This window comes from Notechis scutatus, chromosome 4, assembly GCF_049901735.1.
Source record: "Notechis scutatus isolate UNSWTSFEM ecotype Mainland chromosome 4, rNotScu1.2, whole genome shotgun sequence".
In the NCBI taxonomy this organism is placed as follows: Eukaryota; Metazoa; Chordata; class Lepidosauria; order Squamata; family Elapidae; genus Notechis; species Notechis scutatus.
Genome location: NC_142012.1, coordinates 49,116,303 through 49,136,496, shown reverse-complemented (window position 1 = coordinate 49,136,496; position 20,194 = coordinate 49,116,303). Strand labels below are relative to the sequence as shown.

The following is a 20,194-nucleotide window of genomic DNA, read 5'->3' as shown; positions in this document are numbered from 1 at the left end:
CAGGGGGAAAGGATGAGGGGAAGCCTGCTACTGAACGCATGTGGTATGTTTATTTTTTTGAAACATGTGTAAAGGAAATGGATTAGGAAATGAGATATAATTGGAAAATATGTTTCTAAATCTATACACATTGTCGTATTTTACTCTTGTTTATATTTTTGTTAGTTCTTAATACAGCTCTTGTAATGGGACTGAGTTTATTTATATAGAAATCAAAAGGCTTATAGACTCATTTGGCTGATGTTTTAATTTTGCTATATTATAGCTTATATAAACCACCAAAGCTTGGTAGATTATGATGGATATAAAAGAAACACAAAAATAAATAAAAAATAAATAAATTAAATAAATAAATAAAAAATAAACAGGCAAATGTTAGAGAACAAAACCTTTTTTCTTTAACTTTTCATCAACAGTATACTCACATGACATTATTTCTTAAATATAAATATTAAAACATACAGTAGTATGTTTCAGAAACATTTTAATGTAGGTGTTTGATTTTCATAGGAATATTAGATTTATATAACTAACACAAGAAAAGAATTGGGTTTTTTTAAATGGAAACTTGATAGTGCTCCATGTACTTCCTTTGAAGGAAAACCATTCCAATAGAAAAACTGACTGTAGAAAGTGCCTTATATTGGAAAGCTCTTTGTGAGCACTTGAAAGCCAAAGGAGAAGAATTCTTAGAAGAAGTGTTGCCAGAGCCTGCTGTCTATGCAGATTATCTGTTGAGGTAAATTAACACAATTAATTCAAAAATTGCAATGTCAGTTCAGTGTACCTTCTGCTTTAATCTTACAGTTATCGTTCTTAAGTATTGGTGTTAAGTTCTCTGGTGCCATTTTGGAATAACTGGTTTTTAGAAGATAGTTAATAATGAAGATATCTGATGGACATGGGATGCTACAGAAATAACAAGGGGATTAAAGCAGATTGGCTGAGTTGTGTAGTCAGATTTACAGCACCATGCTGTGTAAAGGAGAAATTCTTTCAGATGTCTTATCATTTTGCATTGTCCATCTAAATTTTTTAAATATTCAGTCATTGACAAAGATCAGGAGAAAACCCAACACGTTGCTGTCTCTGGGAAGTGTGTTGAAGTGTAATTTGAAAGGGCTGTGAATTAATACAACAGCCTGGGGTTGACAAGGAACTTTTGACGGAATATTCATTTTCTTATCTTTAAGCTACTTTCAAAGCATTCCAGTACTCAGTCAGGAAGAAAAGGAAGATCTGACCTGCATTGAGCAATTGATGACCAAGGAATGTATAGGTCAGCAGTTAATTCTAATGATCGGTTGCATGGATATCACCGAAGAAGGAGGCAGGTAAGATTCTAAAAAAACCCAAAACCATGCAATTGTTTTATGCAATTGTGAAAGATAATTTTTTACAAGATATATTTTAAAATGTGTATAGAAAGGAACAGGTTGACTTGGACGGATATGATCTGATGATATCCTTTTGAGCAAACCAAGTTAACATATTGACATCAATTCAAGTGGTTTGTAAATTTTCCGCTCATAGTTGTTTTGAGACAAAAGGGTATAGTATTTCTTACAGTCATGTGATATAAATGTTTTATAGTAGAAAATAAAGTAATGGTTGCATTGATTTCAAAAATTGGGGAGAATCTGGGAGACAGCAGGAGTAGGAGAATATCAAGAGAAATAGTTGAGATTTAAGAATATCCAGTTGACCATCTAATCTGGGCATTTGTAGTCCAGCTGCAGAATATTTTCACTCTAAAATGTTTCCCTTTTCTCAGAATTTCAGGGAGTGAGAGTTGGAGTGTGTAGTGGAAGCAGATAGCGCTGTAGCCAAATAAGCTTTTTTCTCTGTTTCAATCTGAGCTTATCTCTTGTATCTTACAGGGGAAGTTTTCCCATGTTTTACAATATTCCTAAGCAGAGGAGAAACCACAGTTTTAACATTTGGATTTGAAAGTTTGTTCATTGGCAGGAAATAGTGATGTCCATATATTAGAAATATAGGCACCAACCCACCCCCAAATAATGATTCCTTGTATTTTAAACTAATATATATGTATATGTATGTGTGTGTGTGTGTGTATGTATGTGTATTTTTTTTTAAAGGAAGAGAATGCTGGGTGTCCTACAAAAAATTCTTATGATTCCAACCACGTCAGCATCCCTTGTATCCCATCTTATGGAAAAGTTGCTCTGCCTTTTGAGGGATGATGACCAAAGGATCCAGATGGTAAGTTCTTTCAGTTGCAACTTTGCAACTTTAATCCTTTAGGGAAATCTTCAGAGCATTTACGTTAACCAAAGTACCTGTTTTGAATCCATTTCTCCTTTGTACACAGTTCGCTTTTTTGGGGATGCTAAAAAAAATATCAGTTGAATTGTCCCTGATAGTTTTGAGTGTAAATATTCATATATTTAGAAAAATGACAGAATACAGAAAAACAGTTGGAAGGGACCTTGGATGTCTTCGAGTTCAACCCCTTGTTCAAGCAGGTGACCCTATACCAGGGGCCTGAACCCCCGGGCCATGGATTGGCACTTGTCCACGGCTCGCCAGGAATTGGGCTGTGCAAGCAAGCAAAACCCCATCTGTGCATACATGGGACCTAGACAGCATGTGAAACCTCCACCTCCACCCTGGTCCACAGAAAAACTCCTCCACAGAACTGGACCCTAGCACCCAAAAGGTTCGGAGCCATTGCCATATAGCATTCCGGACAAGTGATTGTGTAATTTTTTGAAAACCTCCAGCAACGGAGCACCCATGATTTCTGGAGACAAGCTGTTCCACTGATTTATTGTTCTCACTGTCAGAAATTTATCTTTATTTCTAAGTTGGTTCTCTCTGATTAGTTTCCATCCATTGCTTCTTTTTCTGCCTTTAGGTGCTTTGGAGAATAGAATTTTTTTTCCTATGATAACCCCTCAGATATTGGAAGATTGCTATCATGTCACCTCCAAATGATTCATTCATTTATATTTAATAAAGCACTTTTGAAGAGCTTGGGTAGTTTGCAACTGAGTGATCAACTAGATTTTTCTACTAATATATTCACCATATCATATTTGCTTGTCACCTCAACAGATGAGAGACACAGCTACCATGTTTCCTCAAAAATATGACCCAGCCTTATTTTCTTTTAAACTGCCCCCCCAATAGCTAGGGCTTCTTTTCGGGGGTCTAATTATTGACTTTCCTGATCCGGAGCTCTTTTATCAGCTACAGATGACTTCTGGAAGGCATCTGAAGGCGAAATGGAAGCCAGGAGTGCTGCACGCATCAATCCGGAGCCTGTTTCTCAGCTGCAAGGAGCTTTCCAGGAAGGCTCTGATGGCAAAACAGAGGCCGGAGAGGCGATGCACGTGTCAGTCTGGACCTCGTTTCTTGTCTGCAGAGTGCTTTACGGAAGGCCCTGACGGCAAAACGGAGGTTGGGGGCAATGCGTGTGTCAATCCGGACCTTGTTTCTTGTCTGCAGACGGCTTTCTGGAAGGCGAAATGGAGGCCGGGTGTGATGCATGCGAGTGGGGGCAAGCAGCCGCAGAAGTGGGCCTGCAAGTCAAGGCAGGTGTTGGGGTGTGCAAAGCCTGGTAAGTAGGGCAGCACCACCCCTCCTAACTTCATTTTTACCTGTGCGCCTTGCCCCACCCCCCCACCCCCCAGGGTGAGTGGGGTCTTAATTAGGGATAGGGCTTAATTTTAGCAGATGTGTTCAAAAAGGGGCCTTCTTTTCTGGTTGGGTCATATTTTCGGGGAAACACGGCAATTTTCCTCCCAATTCTAAAGGTTTATATTCCTGATTTGGAAATCAAGCTAGATAGTCTCAAGAGCATCATGCTTGTTCTTCCTCATTGAAAAGTCAGAATGGGAGAGAATTTGGGGCACAGAGGTCCAACATGATCTTAGGATGCTCAAGATAACTTTTACTAAAGCAGATTCTTTCCAAGGATCAAGGAATGCTGTTTTCCTCAAAACCACCAGCAATGAGAGAAGGCTTCACATGAAGTTTTGTGGCTGTGTAAAGATTAGGGGAGATTTTTTTTTTTTTTATGATGTGAGTTTCTCCCAAAGGACCTCCAGAAATGAGTATTGTTTTTTTAGCTTTATGACAGGAATAAAATAAGTCAGACTTGTTTCAATTTCAGGTTGGTGCTTATTTACATTTTCAGGTTGCTGAAATAATTTCAGAGGTGCGGGAAACCATTGTGACAGTAGACAAGCAGCAAGACGCAAGTGAGATAAGAAAACAAGAGCTTAAGGTATGGAGACATTGTGCCACTTCTTTAGTAATTTATTTTTAATGAAATAACTTACAACTGAATTATTGCATTTTTTCTGCAGCTTCTGAAAAATCTGAATGCTATTTCCCAGAAATGGAGAGAATTAAATTAATAGGAATAAAGAAGGCAAATTTTCAAATTCTTTTTTATAAATCTTGAAAAAGATGGCAGTTGTTTTGATTTTCTTTAGTCTATGTAAGTACAAGTTGGAATAGAAGAAAATAAAGTAGAAGGATGGACAGGATGTTTAGGAGACCTCTATTTTCTTTTCCAGTTGGTCTGTTCTAACTTCCACCCTTTTAATTTTTTTGTTCATTCTTCATTATTGCTTCTTGTATTGATCCCATCCTGTTGTCTAGTTTGCAGATATCTCCCCTCATTTCTTCCATGCCACCTTTCATTTCTTCATGTTACTTGTTATGGATTCCAGAGTTTTCATCATCATCTCCTGCATCATGTTTAGAGTTGCTTGTAGATTCTGTAGGCTTAATGTTGAACCTGACTTTTCGCTTCCCAGCATACTTTCTATCAACCTTTGGCCTGATGGAGAAGGCATCATTGACTTTGGGTTTTTCCCTGTCTTCGTTGTTGAAGTAGTAGTGGTAGTTGCCATTCTCAAAATTGTATACAACTGTGTCCAGAATACCATAAATTCCCAACCCAACTGGGCACTATTCTTATATTTGTTGTTGTCTATAGTAGAGTAAATACTGTGCTATCTGTAAGCCTCCTTTACTTTAAAATCCCAGAATCTATATTATTATATCTTCTATATTGTATTGATTAATCTTAACAACTATATACACTGCTCAAAAAAATAAAGGGGACACAAAAATAAGACATCCTAGATCTGAATGAATGAAATATTCTCATTAAATACTTTGTTCATTACACAGTTGAATGTGCTGACAACAAAATCACACAAAAATTATCAATGGAAATCAAATTTAGCAACCCATGGAGGTCTGGATTTGGAGTTACACTCAAAATTAAAATGGAAAAATCACTACAGGCTGATCCAACTTTGCTGTAATGTCCTTAAAACAATTCAGAATGAGGCTCAGTAGTGTGTGTGGCCTCCAAGTGCCTGTATGACCTCCCTACAACGCCTGGGCATGCTCCTGATGAGGTGGTGGATGGTCTCCTGAGGGATCTCCTCCCACACCTGCACTAAAGCATCCCCCAACTCCTGGACAGTGTGGTGCAACGTGGCATTGGTGGATGGAGCGAGACATTATGTCCCAGATGTGCTCAATTGGATTCAGGTCTGGAGAACGGGCGGGCCAGTCCATAGCATCAATGCCTTCGTCTTGCAGGAACTACTGACACACTCCAGCCACATGAGGTCTAGCATTGTCTTGAATTAGGAGGAACAGGGCCACCAGAGGTACTGACTGCCAAGGCGAGGATCCAACCGCACCATATGCTGGTGCATATGGTCTCACAAGGGGTCTGAGGATCTTATCTCGGTACCTAATGGCAGTCAGGCTACCTCTGGTGAGCACATGGAGGGCTGTGTGGCCCCCTAAAGAAATGCCACCCCACACCATTACTGACCCACTGCCAAACCGGTCATTCTGGAGGATGTTGCAGGCAGCAGAATGTTCTCCACGGCATCTCCAGACCCTGTCACGTCTGTCACTTGCTCAGTGTGAACCTGCTTTCATCTGTGAAGAGCACAGGGCGCCAGTGGCGAATTTGCCAATCTTGGTGTTCTCTGGCAAATGCCAAACGTCCTGCACAGTGTTGGGCTGTAAGCACAACCCACACCTGTGGACATTGGGCCCTCATACCACCCTCATGGAGTCTGTTTCTGACCGTTTGAGCAGCCACATGCACATTTGTGGCCCGCTGGAGGTCCTTTTGCAGGGCTCTGGCAGTGCTGCTCCTGTCCTTCAAAGGCGGAGATAACGGTCCTGATGCTGGGTTGTTGCCCTCCTACAGCCTCCTCCACGTCTCCTTATGTACTGGCCTGTCTCCTGGTAGCGCCTCCATGCTCTGGACACTACGCTGACAGACACAGCAAACCTTCTTGCCACAGCTCGCATTGATGTGCCATCCTGGATGAGCTGCACTACCTGAGCCACTTGTGTTGTGTGGGTTGTAGACTCCATCTCATGCTACCACTAGAGTGAAAGCACCGCCAGCATTCAAAAGTGACCAAACCATCAGCCAGAAAGCATAGGAACTGAGAAGTGGTCTGTGGTCACCACCTGCAGAACCACTCCTTTATTGGGGATGTCTTGCTAACTGCCTATGCTTTCCACCGGTTGTCTATTCCATTTGCACAACAGCATGTGAAATTGATTGTCAATCAGTGTTGCTACCTAGGTGGACAGTTTGATTTCACAGAAGTGTGATTGACTTGGAGTTACATTGTGTTGTTTAAGTGTTCCCTTTATTTTTTTGAGCAGTGTATATTTTACTTAACTCTAAGTAATTATATATCAGAAATTGATTTATACTAACTACTTTATCCCAATAATATAGTCAATATTCTAATTATCTACAATAGCCAATATAGTAAAATACAATTGATACAGAAAATCAATAAGTCAATAATCTATGTATAGATATTATTTGTAGTTTGTAATTAATAGGTATAATTAATTAATAGGTATAGGTTAATTAGTAATTAATGTTTATAAATAAATATAATATATATTTTATAAAATTTGTGGAGTTATAATAATATTTTGATATCAGCACAATTTCCAATAATAAGTAATGATCTTGTTCACAATCTTGTTATAATTAATCTAATTAATTCAATTATATAAGGCTATAAGTTCATATAGAAAAAGGATAAAGTAAAAAATATATATCAATATATATCATAAATTATAAGTATCAATTTATAGTCTATCAATCACATATACCTCTTATCCTTTTTTACACTCTTGTTATATTAGTCTGTGGTATAAAAATAAATAATAAATAAAGTCAGATCTTGCACAATTATTCTTTCTTTTCAAAGTTTTTCTATTTATTCTTTTTATTTGAGAAGTCCAAATGTCATTAGAAAAATTTAAAGTACTTAATGTTCTTTATACTTCCACCATCAGCTCTCCTTGTTACAAAATGTCCTCTTCCTTCTAATATGCACAGTCACTGCACAATCACTGTCCCCCCAGCTGAAGTTCTTTAACTTTCCTTCAGCACTTCTCATCCGTTTTCTTTATAAATCTCCTTCCGATCTGTTTGAACAATCCTTGCCAGTCCCCTCGAAATAATCAGTCAAATAATCAAATTGTCTATCTTGGGTAGTTTTAAGCTGATTCCAGGCTCAAAACTTAGTCTCTAGTCACTTCTCCTACGCTGACAGACAATCGTTGTGATCAATTGTTAATCTTCCACTCCCACCACTAGATCGCCAAATTCCCCTCACCGGAGACTCACTTGTCAGTCACTCTCTCCAGATCTCTGAGGATTAGGTTCCTCTCTCCATCAATTCTCACTGTTTACCTCTGTTGTCTCACTCTTTGCTTCCGTCACCATTTCTTGGGCTGTCATGCCTCTGGATCCGTCCCCAGGGCCAGTCTCTTCCACACCGTTTTCAAGGGGTTTCTCTTACAGGAGCGGGGGGTCGCGCCTCCACCCACTACCCTCAAAGCTTCCCCTCTCTATCGCAGATCTCTCCAGGGTCCTCCGTTGCTTCGTCGGGCATTCAGACGTGAAAAAATCAGACATTCAGAGCTGAGCCGCTGTTCCTATGTCCGAGCCATCATGATGTCATCCTGGAAGTTCTCATAAAAGACTATTTTCATTGAGGGAAGCACAAAAACATGAAATGATGTTATTTTTAATATTCATGTTGCATAGATTTCATACCGGTCGAGGTTGCTTATTCCAGATTTTGATGAGGTGGCAGGATTTATCCAACTTTAGTTGATTCAGGAACTGAGAAGCATCTAGCTCTTTTGATATGGGGATGGGAGACCAGAAAATTCCAAGTTTATGGACTAGATTGGAAAGACAACAAATACTTTTTGCAAGTAGGCAATGATAGAATTCATTGCCACTGTCAAGAAAATTGGGTGCATGCAAGAATCAGCAGTCAGGGAGATTGAGATATCTACTTTTACCGTGTTTCTCACATAATAAGGCCGGGCCTTATTTTTTTTTGAGCCCCGAAAAAACGGCTAGGCCGTCTTTTCGGGGGGTGACTTAATTCCCCCCCTTGCATCCTCGCCAACAGCCACTCCTAACGGACGATCATGGCCAACCACAGAGAGCTCCCTACTCCCACCTTTGCTGCAGACACCTTTGGCACCCGCTGCTGTTGCTTTCCTGTCTGCCCATTCCGCTGCCACGTTTGGAGCTGCCGCTTCCGTGTTTGGAGTGCCGCCGCCATTTGGAGCTCCAAGCGCGGAAGTGGCAGCTCCAAACATGACGGCGAGCGATCTTTATTTTGGTCCGCGCAAGTTCAGAGCGAACAAGAGAGGAGACTGCGATGCCTCCATCCGAGATGGCAACCTCACTAGTGGATCACAACGTGGCTGGAAGCCCGAATCGGCGGGATACGATGGCGATCTTTTTGGAGCGAGAGGAAAGGGAGAGAAGAGTTGCGGCGTAATTTGCAGGAGAAAGTGGGTGTACCCCACGGCAGGGAGCCCAAGGAAGAAGGGCTGGTAGGCAACGGAGAGCGTCCGTAGCTCCGAAGCAGCCTAGAGACGCGCCCGGGAAGAGCGCAGATGCTGCCTTGTAGTCCCCAAGCCAACTGCGTGCGCCGCCTTTAGTTATGTGCGCTCCGCGCTTTGGGCATCTCCGTGTGATCGCGACTCTGTCCTTTCCACCTGGCGCCCTTGCTGCTTTCTGGCTCTTTAGCAAGGCATCGCGGTCTCCCTCTCATGCTCGCTCTAAACTTCGCGCGGACCAAAAAAAAAGATCGCCCACCGTCATATTTGGAGCTTCCACCCGCCGTTGGAGCTCCAAACAGCGGCAGTGCTCCAAACACGAAGCCGGTTGCTAAAGAGCCAGAAAGCAGCAAGGGCGCCAGGTGGAAAGGACAGGGTCGCGATCACACGGAGATGCCCAAAGTGAGGAGCACACATAACTAAAGGCGGCGCACGCAGTTGGCTTGGGGACTACAAGGCAGCATCTGCGCCTCTTCCCGGTGCGTCTCTAAGCTGCTTCCGGAGCTACAGGACACTCTCCGTTGCCTACCGGCCCTTCTTTCTTGGGCTGCCTGCTGTGGGTACACCCACTTCCTCCTGCAAATTACGCCTGCAACTCTTCTCTCCCTTTCCTCTCGCTCCAAAAATATCGCCATCGTATCCCGCCGATTCGGGCTTCCAGCCACGTTGTGATCCACTAGTGAGGTTGCCATCTCGGATGGAGGCATCGCAGTCTCTCTCTTGCTCGCTTTGAACTTCGCGGACCAAAATAAAAGATCGCCCATCGTCATGTTGGAGCTGCCACTTCCACGTTTGGAGCTCCAAATGGCGACGGCACTCCAAACACGGAAGCGGCAGCTCCAAACGTGGCGGCGTAATGGGCAGAAGGGAAAGCAACAGCGGCAGGTGCCAAAGGTGTCTGCAGCAAAGGTGGGAGTAGGGAGCTCTCTGTGCTTGGCCATGACCGCCCGTTAGGAGCGGCTGGTGGAGGAATTCGGCGCTCCTAACGGCGCTCCTAACGGCAAGTCTCCCCGCCCTTCCCCTTATTTTGCATATTTTAAAATAGGCCTAAATTTGTGGGGAGGGGCTTAATTTGATTTTATGCCCAAAAAACATGCTGGGCCTTCCTATTGGTGGAGGCCGTATTGTTGGAGAAACACGGTAGTAGAAGACGTAATATAATATCCAGTATCTCCAGGCCATAATTTCTGTTTTCTTTCCAGCTGGCAGAAATCAAAGTGAAACTCATAGAAGCAAAGGATGCTTTAGAGAAGTGCGTAGCCATGCAAGACTTCAGTCATGCTTCTGTGTTAAAGGAGACGATTATAGAGCTGGAAGGTATAAAGAGTGGCTTGTTGAAAGAGGCGGAAGAATCCGAAACTAAAGAGATAAGCGTGGAAAAGGTTCTGTATTTTACACTTGCTCTAGTCTTTTCAGTGCTTTCACATTTACATGTAAAGAATTGTGTATGTGATGAAATGGCTCTCTTCAAAATGTGTTTGAAACTCCTTTTTAGAAGAGGAAGAGAATAGAAGATAATATTTGTAGTTCAGACTTTAACTGTGAAATCCTTGATGTGGAGTCCTTCAGTCCAGCACTGAAGCTATTACTTAGTTGGGTAATGAAATGTCTTCAAGAAAACAATCAAGCCCAGAAAATAGCAAGGACTGCAAAGGAAGAGAAACCTGACAATCCTGCTAGTGCCCCCTATTAAAAAAGAAATATACCCAGAATATTTCTGTATCTACCTATGTGCAATATCTAGTTTTTTACATAATGTCCAAGGGCTAGAAAAAGGAGGACTGTTGTTGCCACCACCGCCATGTGTGGGAGCTGGTTGGTGCATGCATCTCAGGGACCTGACTCCGGGGTCCCTCGAAGAGCCAGGAGGCGTGAGAACTGCATGGCCCAGATTAAGTGCTTTTGGGGGCCATTTCTTCTGCGGCCCACCAAAATGGCGACCACTGAATTAGAGTGTTGCTGGAAGGAGAGGCTTTGGAAAAATCTGCAATTAGAAAGGATCTTAAGATGGCCCATTGATTGAACGGACCAATCTGAAGCAGACTTCTTCAGTCAATGATAAATATAGGATCAAATTTTGCTTGATTTACTATAGAAACAAATTGTTAGTTCTGTTGAATGCTGCTCACTTTTTTTATTGGTTACTAGAAAGCAGCATAGATATTTGGGCAGACAAAAATCCTGAACTAAACTATGATGCTTTTATTTTAAAAGAGTGATCCAGAAACACTTCTGAAGTGTTTGATGATGTGCAATCAACTTCTGAAGCAGGTCTCACTTTCCAAAGGGTTAGGACCTACATTGGATGGAATAATTGAATCCCTGGTATGTGACAACCTTATGATATGTATCACAATATATAAGATCTGTGAGGAGCATGTTTATGTGGTCTCAAATACTTTTTTCTGTCTCAGGTAGGTATCCTCGTTCTGCATTCTATTGTGCATGTATATCCACAAAAGACAGCTAAGGACAGACATGATATTCTTCCGATTAAAATCGGAATTCCGATTTTTTTGGGAATCGCCCCCCCCTTTCCTCCCCCTTCTTCTCCTCCTTCCCCTCCCCTCGGAGGCCCCGAGTCAGGAGTTGCTACCGCTGGCATGGCTCTGCGTGGCTCCAGTCCTGCGTTGCCTCAGGAAGGGAAAGGCAAAAGGAAGAGCCGCGGCGGCGCTTTGCAACGGCAGCAGCGGCTCCTGGTTTTGCCTTTCCTTCCCGAGGCAACGCGGGACTGGAGCCGCCTGAGCCGCGCCGGCGGTAGCAACTCCTGACAGCCCCAGCCAGATACCTGAGCGGAGCCCGGGGCGAGCGGCGGGCGGGCGGGCGGTGCGAGAGGAGGCCGCTGAGTGGCAGGAAAAGAGCTGGGCAGCGATTTCTTGGCGCGCGGTGGGGGGGGTCTCTTTTGGCCGGCCCCAATTTTTTTTCCAGAGGGGAATATGCCTGTAAGGACCAAAACTGAATTTGTTTGAATTAGATAGGATTTCACCTTGCAGGCACCTCACACAGCTTTTTTACTTCAGCCCTCCATTGGATTGCACTTCGAATCAATTTTAGTTTCTGGGCAGTTCCCGGCAACGTGGTTTGGGAATCTCCCACCCTTATTTGTACCAAAGAAATATTTATATCAGTTAGAGATTCACTATTTTTCCATTTATGAATTTAGATTGTGTCCTTTTCTTATATCGTTCTTTCAAACAAATCCGAGCAAGCCATTTTTCTACTTGACCACCAGTGTGAGCATTTGTTAAAATCAGTTCATGCTTTTTTTGTTTGCAAAAGCATCCTCATGGGGAGATTAAATAACTTGGCCCTCCATCCTGGCTTTTTAAACATTCCCTGTGGTTACTCTGGTCTCTTCGGTTACCAAGATATCTTAGCAAAGAAGTAGCTACAGGGTTCTCTTCTGACCAACACTTCTTACTGTGTTTGTTCTTCTAGATAATTCCAGGAATTACTAATATCCATCCTGCTGTGCGAAACATGGCAGTGCTGTGCTTGGGCTGCTGTGGCCTTCAGAGCAAGGAATTTGCAAGTCAGCACCTCACTTTGCTGTTGCAGGTAAGTAGGTTTCAATTCTCATGAGATGTCTGATAGACTTTGGGAACCCTGAGGAAGAAGCGTTCCTGTTGCAACAGGTATTCTTGAGTCCAAAAGAGTAGGAAAATGTGTGAAGGGGCCCCAGAGAAACTCCACTTTGCTTTCAGTAGGCCTAAATTGATTTGGTTGGCTTTCAAGTTCAGTGTCAGGCCCTGCAATGCTGGCAAACTAAGCAAAACATTAGCACCTTGGAAAGATCTTTGTTGCTAGGAGAGTCTGATGTACCAGAATCTTTAAAACCTATTAAGTAACACTCCAAATAATCTATCGTAATTTCTCTTTCCCATACTTCTTCCCTCCCTGGATTGAGAAGTCTGTCTCGCAAGTAGATGGGAGCCACTATGTTGGCATCCTGGAATTTTAAAGGAGGTCCAGTGTTGCTTTATACCATACTAAGAGGGCAAGTGGATGGGTGGGCTGCAGAAGAATAGCCTGCTTGTAGAAAACATTTGCCATTTACAATTGGCCACAAGTTCTATGTAGTGATCTTGCTGGGAATTATAACTGGGAAGTGGAAATTCTAACTAAAAAGAAGGCAAATCTGGACGGCCAACATGCTGTCATTCCATATTGCTGCAAACAGCTGTGGTCTTCATTTCCTATCTTCCCACTTTCACATTCTGTTTAAAATAAATCCTGTGCAGGAAAACTCATACTTTTCAATTGTAATATCAGCATCTATTCAAGGCCTGATGTACTGAATGTTGTTGAAACATTGAAAACATATCTTTCCATTGTCCTACATCAGGATTCTCCAAATTTGGCAACTTTAAGACTTGTGGACTTTAACTCCCCAGAATTGAATATTGGGAGCTGAAGTCCACAAGTCTTAAAAGTTGTCAAGTTTGGAGACACCTGTCCTATATCCATGGTAGAAGGGTATTCTTTTGGAGGATGTAAGATAGGGCAGAGTAGTTTCCTAGGGTTGGGGCTGTGACTTGTTTCCTTGACCAGTTTGAGGCTGCAGAGGCATTAGTAGAAGGGGTTGATTGGAGAACAACTGAAAAACGTGGGGAGGGGGCTAAGGATGGGATTGGAAGAAGAAAGATAAAACTTCCAATTTCTATTCTGAAATAACCTTCCAGATACTCAAACGCTGCCGCAAACATTTCTTGGCAGTATGACCAAATGCTGCCTGCCCAGTTCTGGGCCAGTTTGAGAGGCTCTGGGTGGAGTATTTAAAGACATAAGAAGCTCCTGTGTCTCAGAAGTCCCTTGCTTCAGTTTCTATCTTCAATTTTTACATTTCACCAGAAATTTTGCTTCTGTCTTGATTACATGTTTGAAGGAACATGCAGATTTTGAGAAGGCTATTTGTCAACTTCAAATTTATAGCAAAATTTGGAACTGCTTTAAAGAGTCCGAGAAAAGGCAAGAGTCAAAATGAGGTTGTTTTTTTTAATGGCTCAACCAATGAATTATAGTTTAAAATCAGGGGTCTCCAACCTTAGCAACTTTAAGACTTGTGGACTTCAACTCCCAGAATTCCTCAGCCAGCTTTGCTGGCTGAGGAATTCTGGGAGTTGAAGTCCACAAGTCTTAAAGTTGCCAAGGTTGGAAACCCCTGGTTTAAATTATATAAATTCACAAGCCCTGTTTGGTCTTTCTAATCCTATTCAGGTATTGCAAATTGATGAAATGAAGGTAAAATTGAGTGCTTTAAAGGCACTGTTTGACCAGGTAATGATATTTGGAATAGAACCATTCAAAGACAGAAAAGTTCAAAGTGGAAATGAAGAAAACGAGAGTGAGAAAACTAAGGAAACGGAAGAAGAAACAGCTACCACTCACAATCTTCTTCAGCTTCTTTCTGGGTTTCTAGATAGTGAGGTATGATTGAAACTAGCAAATATGGATGTAAATTTTAATTTGATGTTTGGAAGAATATAAAGAGAAAATTTGAGCATAATGTTTCCCTGACTGGTACTAGCAATATAAATAATGCATGAAAAAAAGCTAGGAATGCTAACAATATCAGTTATACATCACTCACCTGATGAGAGACATGTTGAAATAGTCATGAGAAAGAGCTTTTTTTATTGCTTCGGATTAACAACGTCTAGTGACCATTCAGAGGTATAACTGCATTGAAAAAGTGACTTATGACTAGTTTTCATACTTAAATTGTAACGTCCCCATGGCCATATGATCACAATTTGGGCTCTTATCAATTGGCATGTATTTATGACAGCTGCAGCGTCCTGGGGGGGGGGGCGGGCAGGTGATTGCCACTTGTGACCTTCTCATCTCGCTTCCAACAAGCATAGTCAACGGGGGAAGCCAGGTTTGCCTAATGACCACATGATTCATTTAACAACTGCAGCGATTCACGTAACAATTGTGGCAAAAAGGTTGTAAAAGGGAGCAAAACCCACTTAACAATTGCCTTGCCTTAGCCATGGAAATTTTGGGGCTCAGTTGTGGCTGTAAGTTGAGGACTATCTGTAAATGCAATCTTGCAGAATGAAACTTAGGGTAGATGTTACAGCTCCAATTTCCTGTGGAATAATGGCTGGAATACACTTATGTCAATCTCTTCTCCAGTTCTCAGAACTCAGAACTGAGGCTGCCGAGGGACTGGTGAAGCTCATATTTTCCGGCCGGCTAATCAGTGCTAAGCTTCTTTCTCGACTGGTTTTGTTGTGGTATAATCCAGTGACTGAAGAGGATACACGTCTCCGACATGCCCTAGGAGTTTTTTTCCCTTTATTTGCATATTCAAATAGGTATAGTCTGTATAGATGTGTATGTCTGTGTGCAGTTTCTTTTTCTATGCAGGTCATCCTTGACTTACAACAGTTCATTTAGTGATTGTTCAGAGTTACCATGGCACTAAAAAAAGTGACACGACCATTTTTCACACTTAAACAACCATTGCAGCACCCCCATGGTTGTGATCAAAATTCAGACACTTGGTAACTGACTCGTATTTATGACAGTTGTAGTGTCCTGGGGTCACGGGATCACCTTTTACCAACTTCTAACAAGCAAAGTCAACGGGGAAGCCAAATTCAGTGTTACTAACTTAACAACTGCAGTGATTCACTTAACTGTGGCAAGAAAGGTCGTAAAATAGGGCAAAATTCACTTAACTGTCTGGCTTAGCAGCAAAAGTTTTGGGCTCAGTTGTGGTTGTAAGATGAGGACTACCTGTAATTTAAATAGCTCAAAGTGAACTTAATTGGGAAAAAAAAGTATTGTGAGTTTTTTTGTATTTGAATAATAACAACTGCTTAAGCATGTGATTTGCTCTATGTTTTCTTAAAAATAATCTTTGTTGATTTTTTTACTGGGTATACATCAATCTTATCGTCCAGATACTTCTGTGATTTAGTTTGTAAGGTTGTTAATAGGTATCTGTATACCATATGCTATAAAAAAGCAGAAGGACCCACAGTAAGATTAGAATATTGGACTATCTTTTTGCTGTTTGCTGTCGTTTGCATCTGATGCCACTTTCTCAAGAGACCTTATTTTTTCATCTGGACATAGAATTGGTTTTTCTTACGTTAGTTGGAAAATTGATGCAGTTGGGTACATTTGATGTTGTGTTAAGGCCTCACGTGTTACATTTTAAAAATGCAGAACCAATCAGGAATGTTTTGAAGAAACCTTTCTTCCAACGTTGCAAATATTATTTAATGCTCCGGCTTCATCACCATTGTCAGAGGTCGATGTAGCTAACGTTGCTGAACTTCTGGTGGATCTAACAAGGCCCAGTGGATTGAATCAACGTTTTCAGAACTGCCAGGTAGGGTGAATTGTATGTGAGGAGGTTGTTTTGTTTGATCTGAGATTAGAAAGCCCTCAAAATCTGGGTTAAAGCCTCCTGCCCCTTGTAGTAATGCTTTTGTTGAAATTGTGGACAATTTATACTTGGACAATTACCATATTGTAATGGCTTTTTCAGGGTCTGACAGTTCATGATAATTTAGCACTAAAAATATGCAATGAAATTTTGACGGATCCAAGTGCGCCAGATGTCCGGATATACGCAAAAGCTCTCTGTTCCTTAGAATTCAGTAAGGATTTTACAAATGACCTCATGGATTTATTTGAGGATATTCTTGTGGTAAGTCATAACCTAATGATACATAGACACATAAACACAGATTTAGTGGGTTTCTTGTAAAATTTCTGAGACATGTCTTAGAGTGTGTGAGAAGAAACAATATTTGCCCTCTAAAATTTAACGTCTCCATTCTCCAAAAACCAAGACTTAAAAATTATTATCCTCCTTTGGCCACCAGGTTTCCTTATCTTCTAAGTTCCTCTTGGAAAAACCCTGAAGCCAGGGTTTATCAAACATTGTGGTACCACGATCCTGTAAAATAATAAATTTGTTTGAAGTTCATTTATCAATATGTTGGATGTCACAATGGAAGTCACCAGCCAGAACACCCTGGGAAATTTAAAATGATCTCTCCCTCCCCTTAAAAATATGATTTAAAAAAATTCAAAACAAAAATCCTGTTCTCATTCCACATTTCATCAGCCTAGATTGCCAAAACTGGATGTTGCACTTAGAGAATCCATAGCCCTCTAGAGAAAATTGGAAGTTCTCCCTCAGAAACTTGAATAAGTGACAAAATGGGGAAGTTTCACAAACTGGAAGGAAGTCAGCTTGGTGGTTCATAAAACAAGAGCAGGGAGGAAGCAGCCAGCACGAAATGTACATAGGTTTTTCCTCAGATACAAAAATGCAGAATACTTTTATCCAGAGCAAGCTGGGAGATACAGATATAATGCTAGCAGCCACAGAAATAAGAGGAAGACACACATAAACTCAAATAATGCATCAATGTGAATAAATGATAAAATGGGAATGATGGAGGAAGAAAAAGAGTGCAAATTAATTTAGTCATTTTCTATAGGATGCATCCATGGTTCAAAATGAAGAAATGGGCACTCACTTCAGTGTCAGCTCTCAGTTTCTTCTGGCCTGAGTCTTAAGAGCTGGGTGTTTTACAGCAGGGTCCACTTTGACTCTTTTTGAGCCCCTCCCCAATCCGTATGGACACCCCTGTAGTCTTGTTAGCCTTCTATGTTCTTATCTTCCTCATCTTCTCTTCCTCTTCCTCATCCTGCTACCTGTTGGGGAATTTGTCAGAATGAGCAGAGGAGAACCTGAATGAGCCTAAGTGCCAAGCACTCTGTTGAAAACTCTCCTCCCGTGCCTACCCTTTGGAGTCAATGGGGAGTGGTTCTTGGGATTAATAGTGTAGAGATCCCTGCCAAATTCAGGGGGACAAAGTTGAGAAAGAGACAAGCCATAGTTGCTGGACTGTCAGCTCTATGGGCCAAAGGGGTTGCTGTTTTTCAAGAACTGCTTCAACCAATTCCATTCAAATTTGCTTGCAACTCCCCTCCCCCGTGCAGTTGCTACTCTCAGTTTGAGAAGGCCGTGCGAAAGAATCACATTTCAAAAACTTGAAATTCTTCAATGGGGAATCTTATTTATTTCTTAACAGTCTCTGATTGTATTTCACAGATTCCAAGAATCAGTTTTAAGTGACTTCTGTCGTTTTCAAATATTAATAAAATTATCCCATGTTATTTGCAGTAATATACTATTCGTAGAGAGAGATTAATGGGCATTTCTATTTGTTAATGAATGTCTTAGCCCAACATTCAATTCCAGCACCAATACATGTCTAGAATCAACAAATGCCCATTATGTACACTTCTAAATAAGCTGTTCTTGACTTCTCTATTACAGAAAGTAAAAGATAAAATGTCTTTAAAAATGGTTGAAAAAGTGAAGAACAACTTAAGCAAAGGAAGCCCTATTGATGGACATGTTTCAAAAGAAAAGGACACTGCAGAAGTAGCAGAAAACAATTTGGACTGCAATAAACCATGTACATCCACTGGCCAGAATGAGGAAGGTAACACAGAGAACATACTGTACTATATTTTTTTAATTCTTTAGAGCATAATCTCTAGATAGGATGGGAAATGGGGTATGCAAGAGAATTGTGTGCTTTGGTTGTATTACAGAGGTGGAGGAATTACTCAGTTTTTACATGACCCTCATCATGTGAATTCATGGATGACTTTTATGTTGGCCTTAATATGTTGCCCTGAATATTAGGACTTGAAAGCCCTAGTCCAGATTTGTTTCAAGTCTGTCCCCTCTTTAGTGATTCTCCTGAAGCCTTGCCCTTCAGGTTTGCTGAACACAGCCCTGTTTATGCTCCTTTAAAGAGGTGGGGCATTTTTACTCAAGAAATGTGTCATTGACTCAGGTTGCTTGGGAAATAGGTTGTTTAAATGGAGGTGGAATAGATTCATTCATTCATTCATATATTTGTATGCCCCTCCATTAATCACTCTGGGTCAACACGTAGTGATGAGCTCAGTGGGGTTGTTCTGAAGTTGCTGACTAGGAATATGGCTGCTATTACTTTAATTAACAGAATAACTTGTGCAGACTGCAAATGTTATGTTTTTCTTGATATTACGGTAGAAGAGGTATAACGGAATAACTTCAAATGACTCACTTAGCCTTGACTGGTACCCTTGTCTCAGAAGCTAGTGGAAGGAAGAAACTTGTATTACCATTCTCAGGAGCATTATAATTAGCATGAGATGCTCTGATTAGAATAGCAACATAGGCATTAACTTTGTCCAAATTGTTTGATGATACATTGTCCGAAATAGGTGATAAAATAATCACTCCTATTGAAGACACAGAGAACACACCTGTAAAGTCAAGACCTAGAAGAAACAGATCAACAAAAGGTAATCACCTGAAGCAAATATACTTTTGCTTTGTAAAGCTTTCTCATAAGTGTTTTTCTGGCTAAAGAAAGGGCAAATGTGAGTGTATGCATAAGCTGAACTTAAAAACATGGATACTTTTGGGGCTACTTTTGACTTTACTGAAGTGACTTGTATTATGTTGGCTTTCTCTTCAAGAGCAGTGCCTTGCATTTTGTTGAAATATGGGCTCCTTGACTAAGAGTACCAACTTACAACAATAATTCCAGTCCCAATTGTGTTCATAAATTGAAGACTACCTGCATTTTCAGGAGATACATCCAATACATACAATAATACTGGACACTTAGGTGATTCATTGGAGGTAGAGGGAATTGTAATCAGAATAGAGCTGGAAGGGACCTTGGAGATCTTCTAATCCAACCCCCCACCCCCAAACAGGAGACCTTATATCCAGGGATGTGATTCAGCCACTGTAATAACCAGTTTGGTGAGTGTGCGCTTTGCATTTGAAAAACATTGCTTTTTCAGATCTAAAGCTTACCTTCTGCTGCAGTCCAGGTGAGTAAATCAACTGAGGCAAAGCAATCTGCTGTGATGCGCCAAATAGCTGAGCTGAAACCCCCAGAAATAAAGGACAGAATAGGGCAGGGGCAGGTGGACGGGCCCAAATCATCGCCGTAACTACCGGTTCGCCAAATGGTAGAATCCCACCCCTGCCTATATCATTTCAGACAAGTGATTGTCCAGTCTCCTTAAAAACCTCCAGTGATGAAGTACTCACAATGTCTGAAGGCAAGCTGTCCCACCAGTTAATTGTCTTCATGGCCTTTAATCATCTTAGCTGATCTTTGCAGTTTTTCCAGTCTCAACATCTTGTTTGTAATGTGACCATTACAGTACTCCAGTGTGTCTTTACTAAGGCTTTATAAAGCAGTACTAATACTTTACTTGATTTTGA

General features: G+C 41.3%; 1 protein-coding gene across 2 annotated transcripts in view; it reads left to right on the top strand.

Annotated features, from left to right (window-relative positions):
• The window catches only part of NCAPG (non-SMC condensin I complex subunit G), a 33,992-nt gene that overhangs the window by 10,480 nt on the left and 3,318 nt on the right, over window positions 1-20,194 (top strand). Inside the window, exons 7-19 of one of the 2 annotated variants that reach the window (XM_087963358.1) lie at window positions 599-739; window positions 1,194-1,334; window positions 2,103-2,226; window positions 4,166-4,255; window positions 10,116-10,295; window positions 11,128-11,238; window positions 12,352-12,471; window positions 14,131-14,340; window positions 15,055-15,236; window positions 16,096-16,261; window positions 16,421-16,582; window positions 18,230-18,398; window positions 19,174-19,254. In XM_087963358.1, coding sequence (XP_087819484.1) covers window positions 599-739; window positions 1,194-1,334; window positions 2,103-2,226; window positions 4,166-4,255; window positions 10,116-10,295; window positions 11,128-11,238; window positions 12,352-12,471; window positions 14,131-14,340; window positions 15,055-15,236; window positions 16,096-16,261; window positions 16,421-16,582; window positions 18,230-18,398; window positions 19,174-19,254 — 1,877 coding nt within the window. The remainder of the gene's footprint in view (window positions 1-598; window positions 740-1,193; window positions 1,335-2,102; window positions 2,227-4,165; window positions 4,256-10,115; window positions 10,296-11,127; window positions 11,239-12,351; window positions 12,472-14,130; window positions 14,341-15,054; window positions 15,237-16,095; window positions 16,262-16,420; window positions 16,583-18,229; window positions 18,399-19,173; window positions 19,255-20,194) is intronic. The other variant, XM_087963359.1, reaches the window with a different exon arrangement.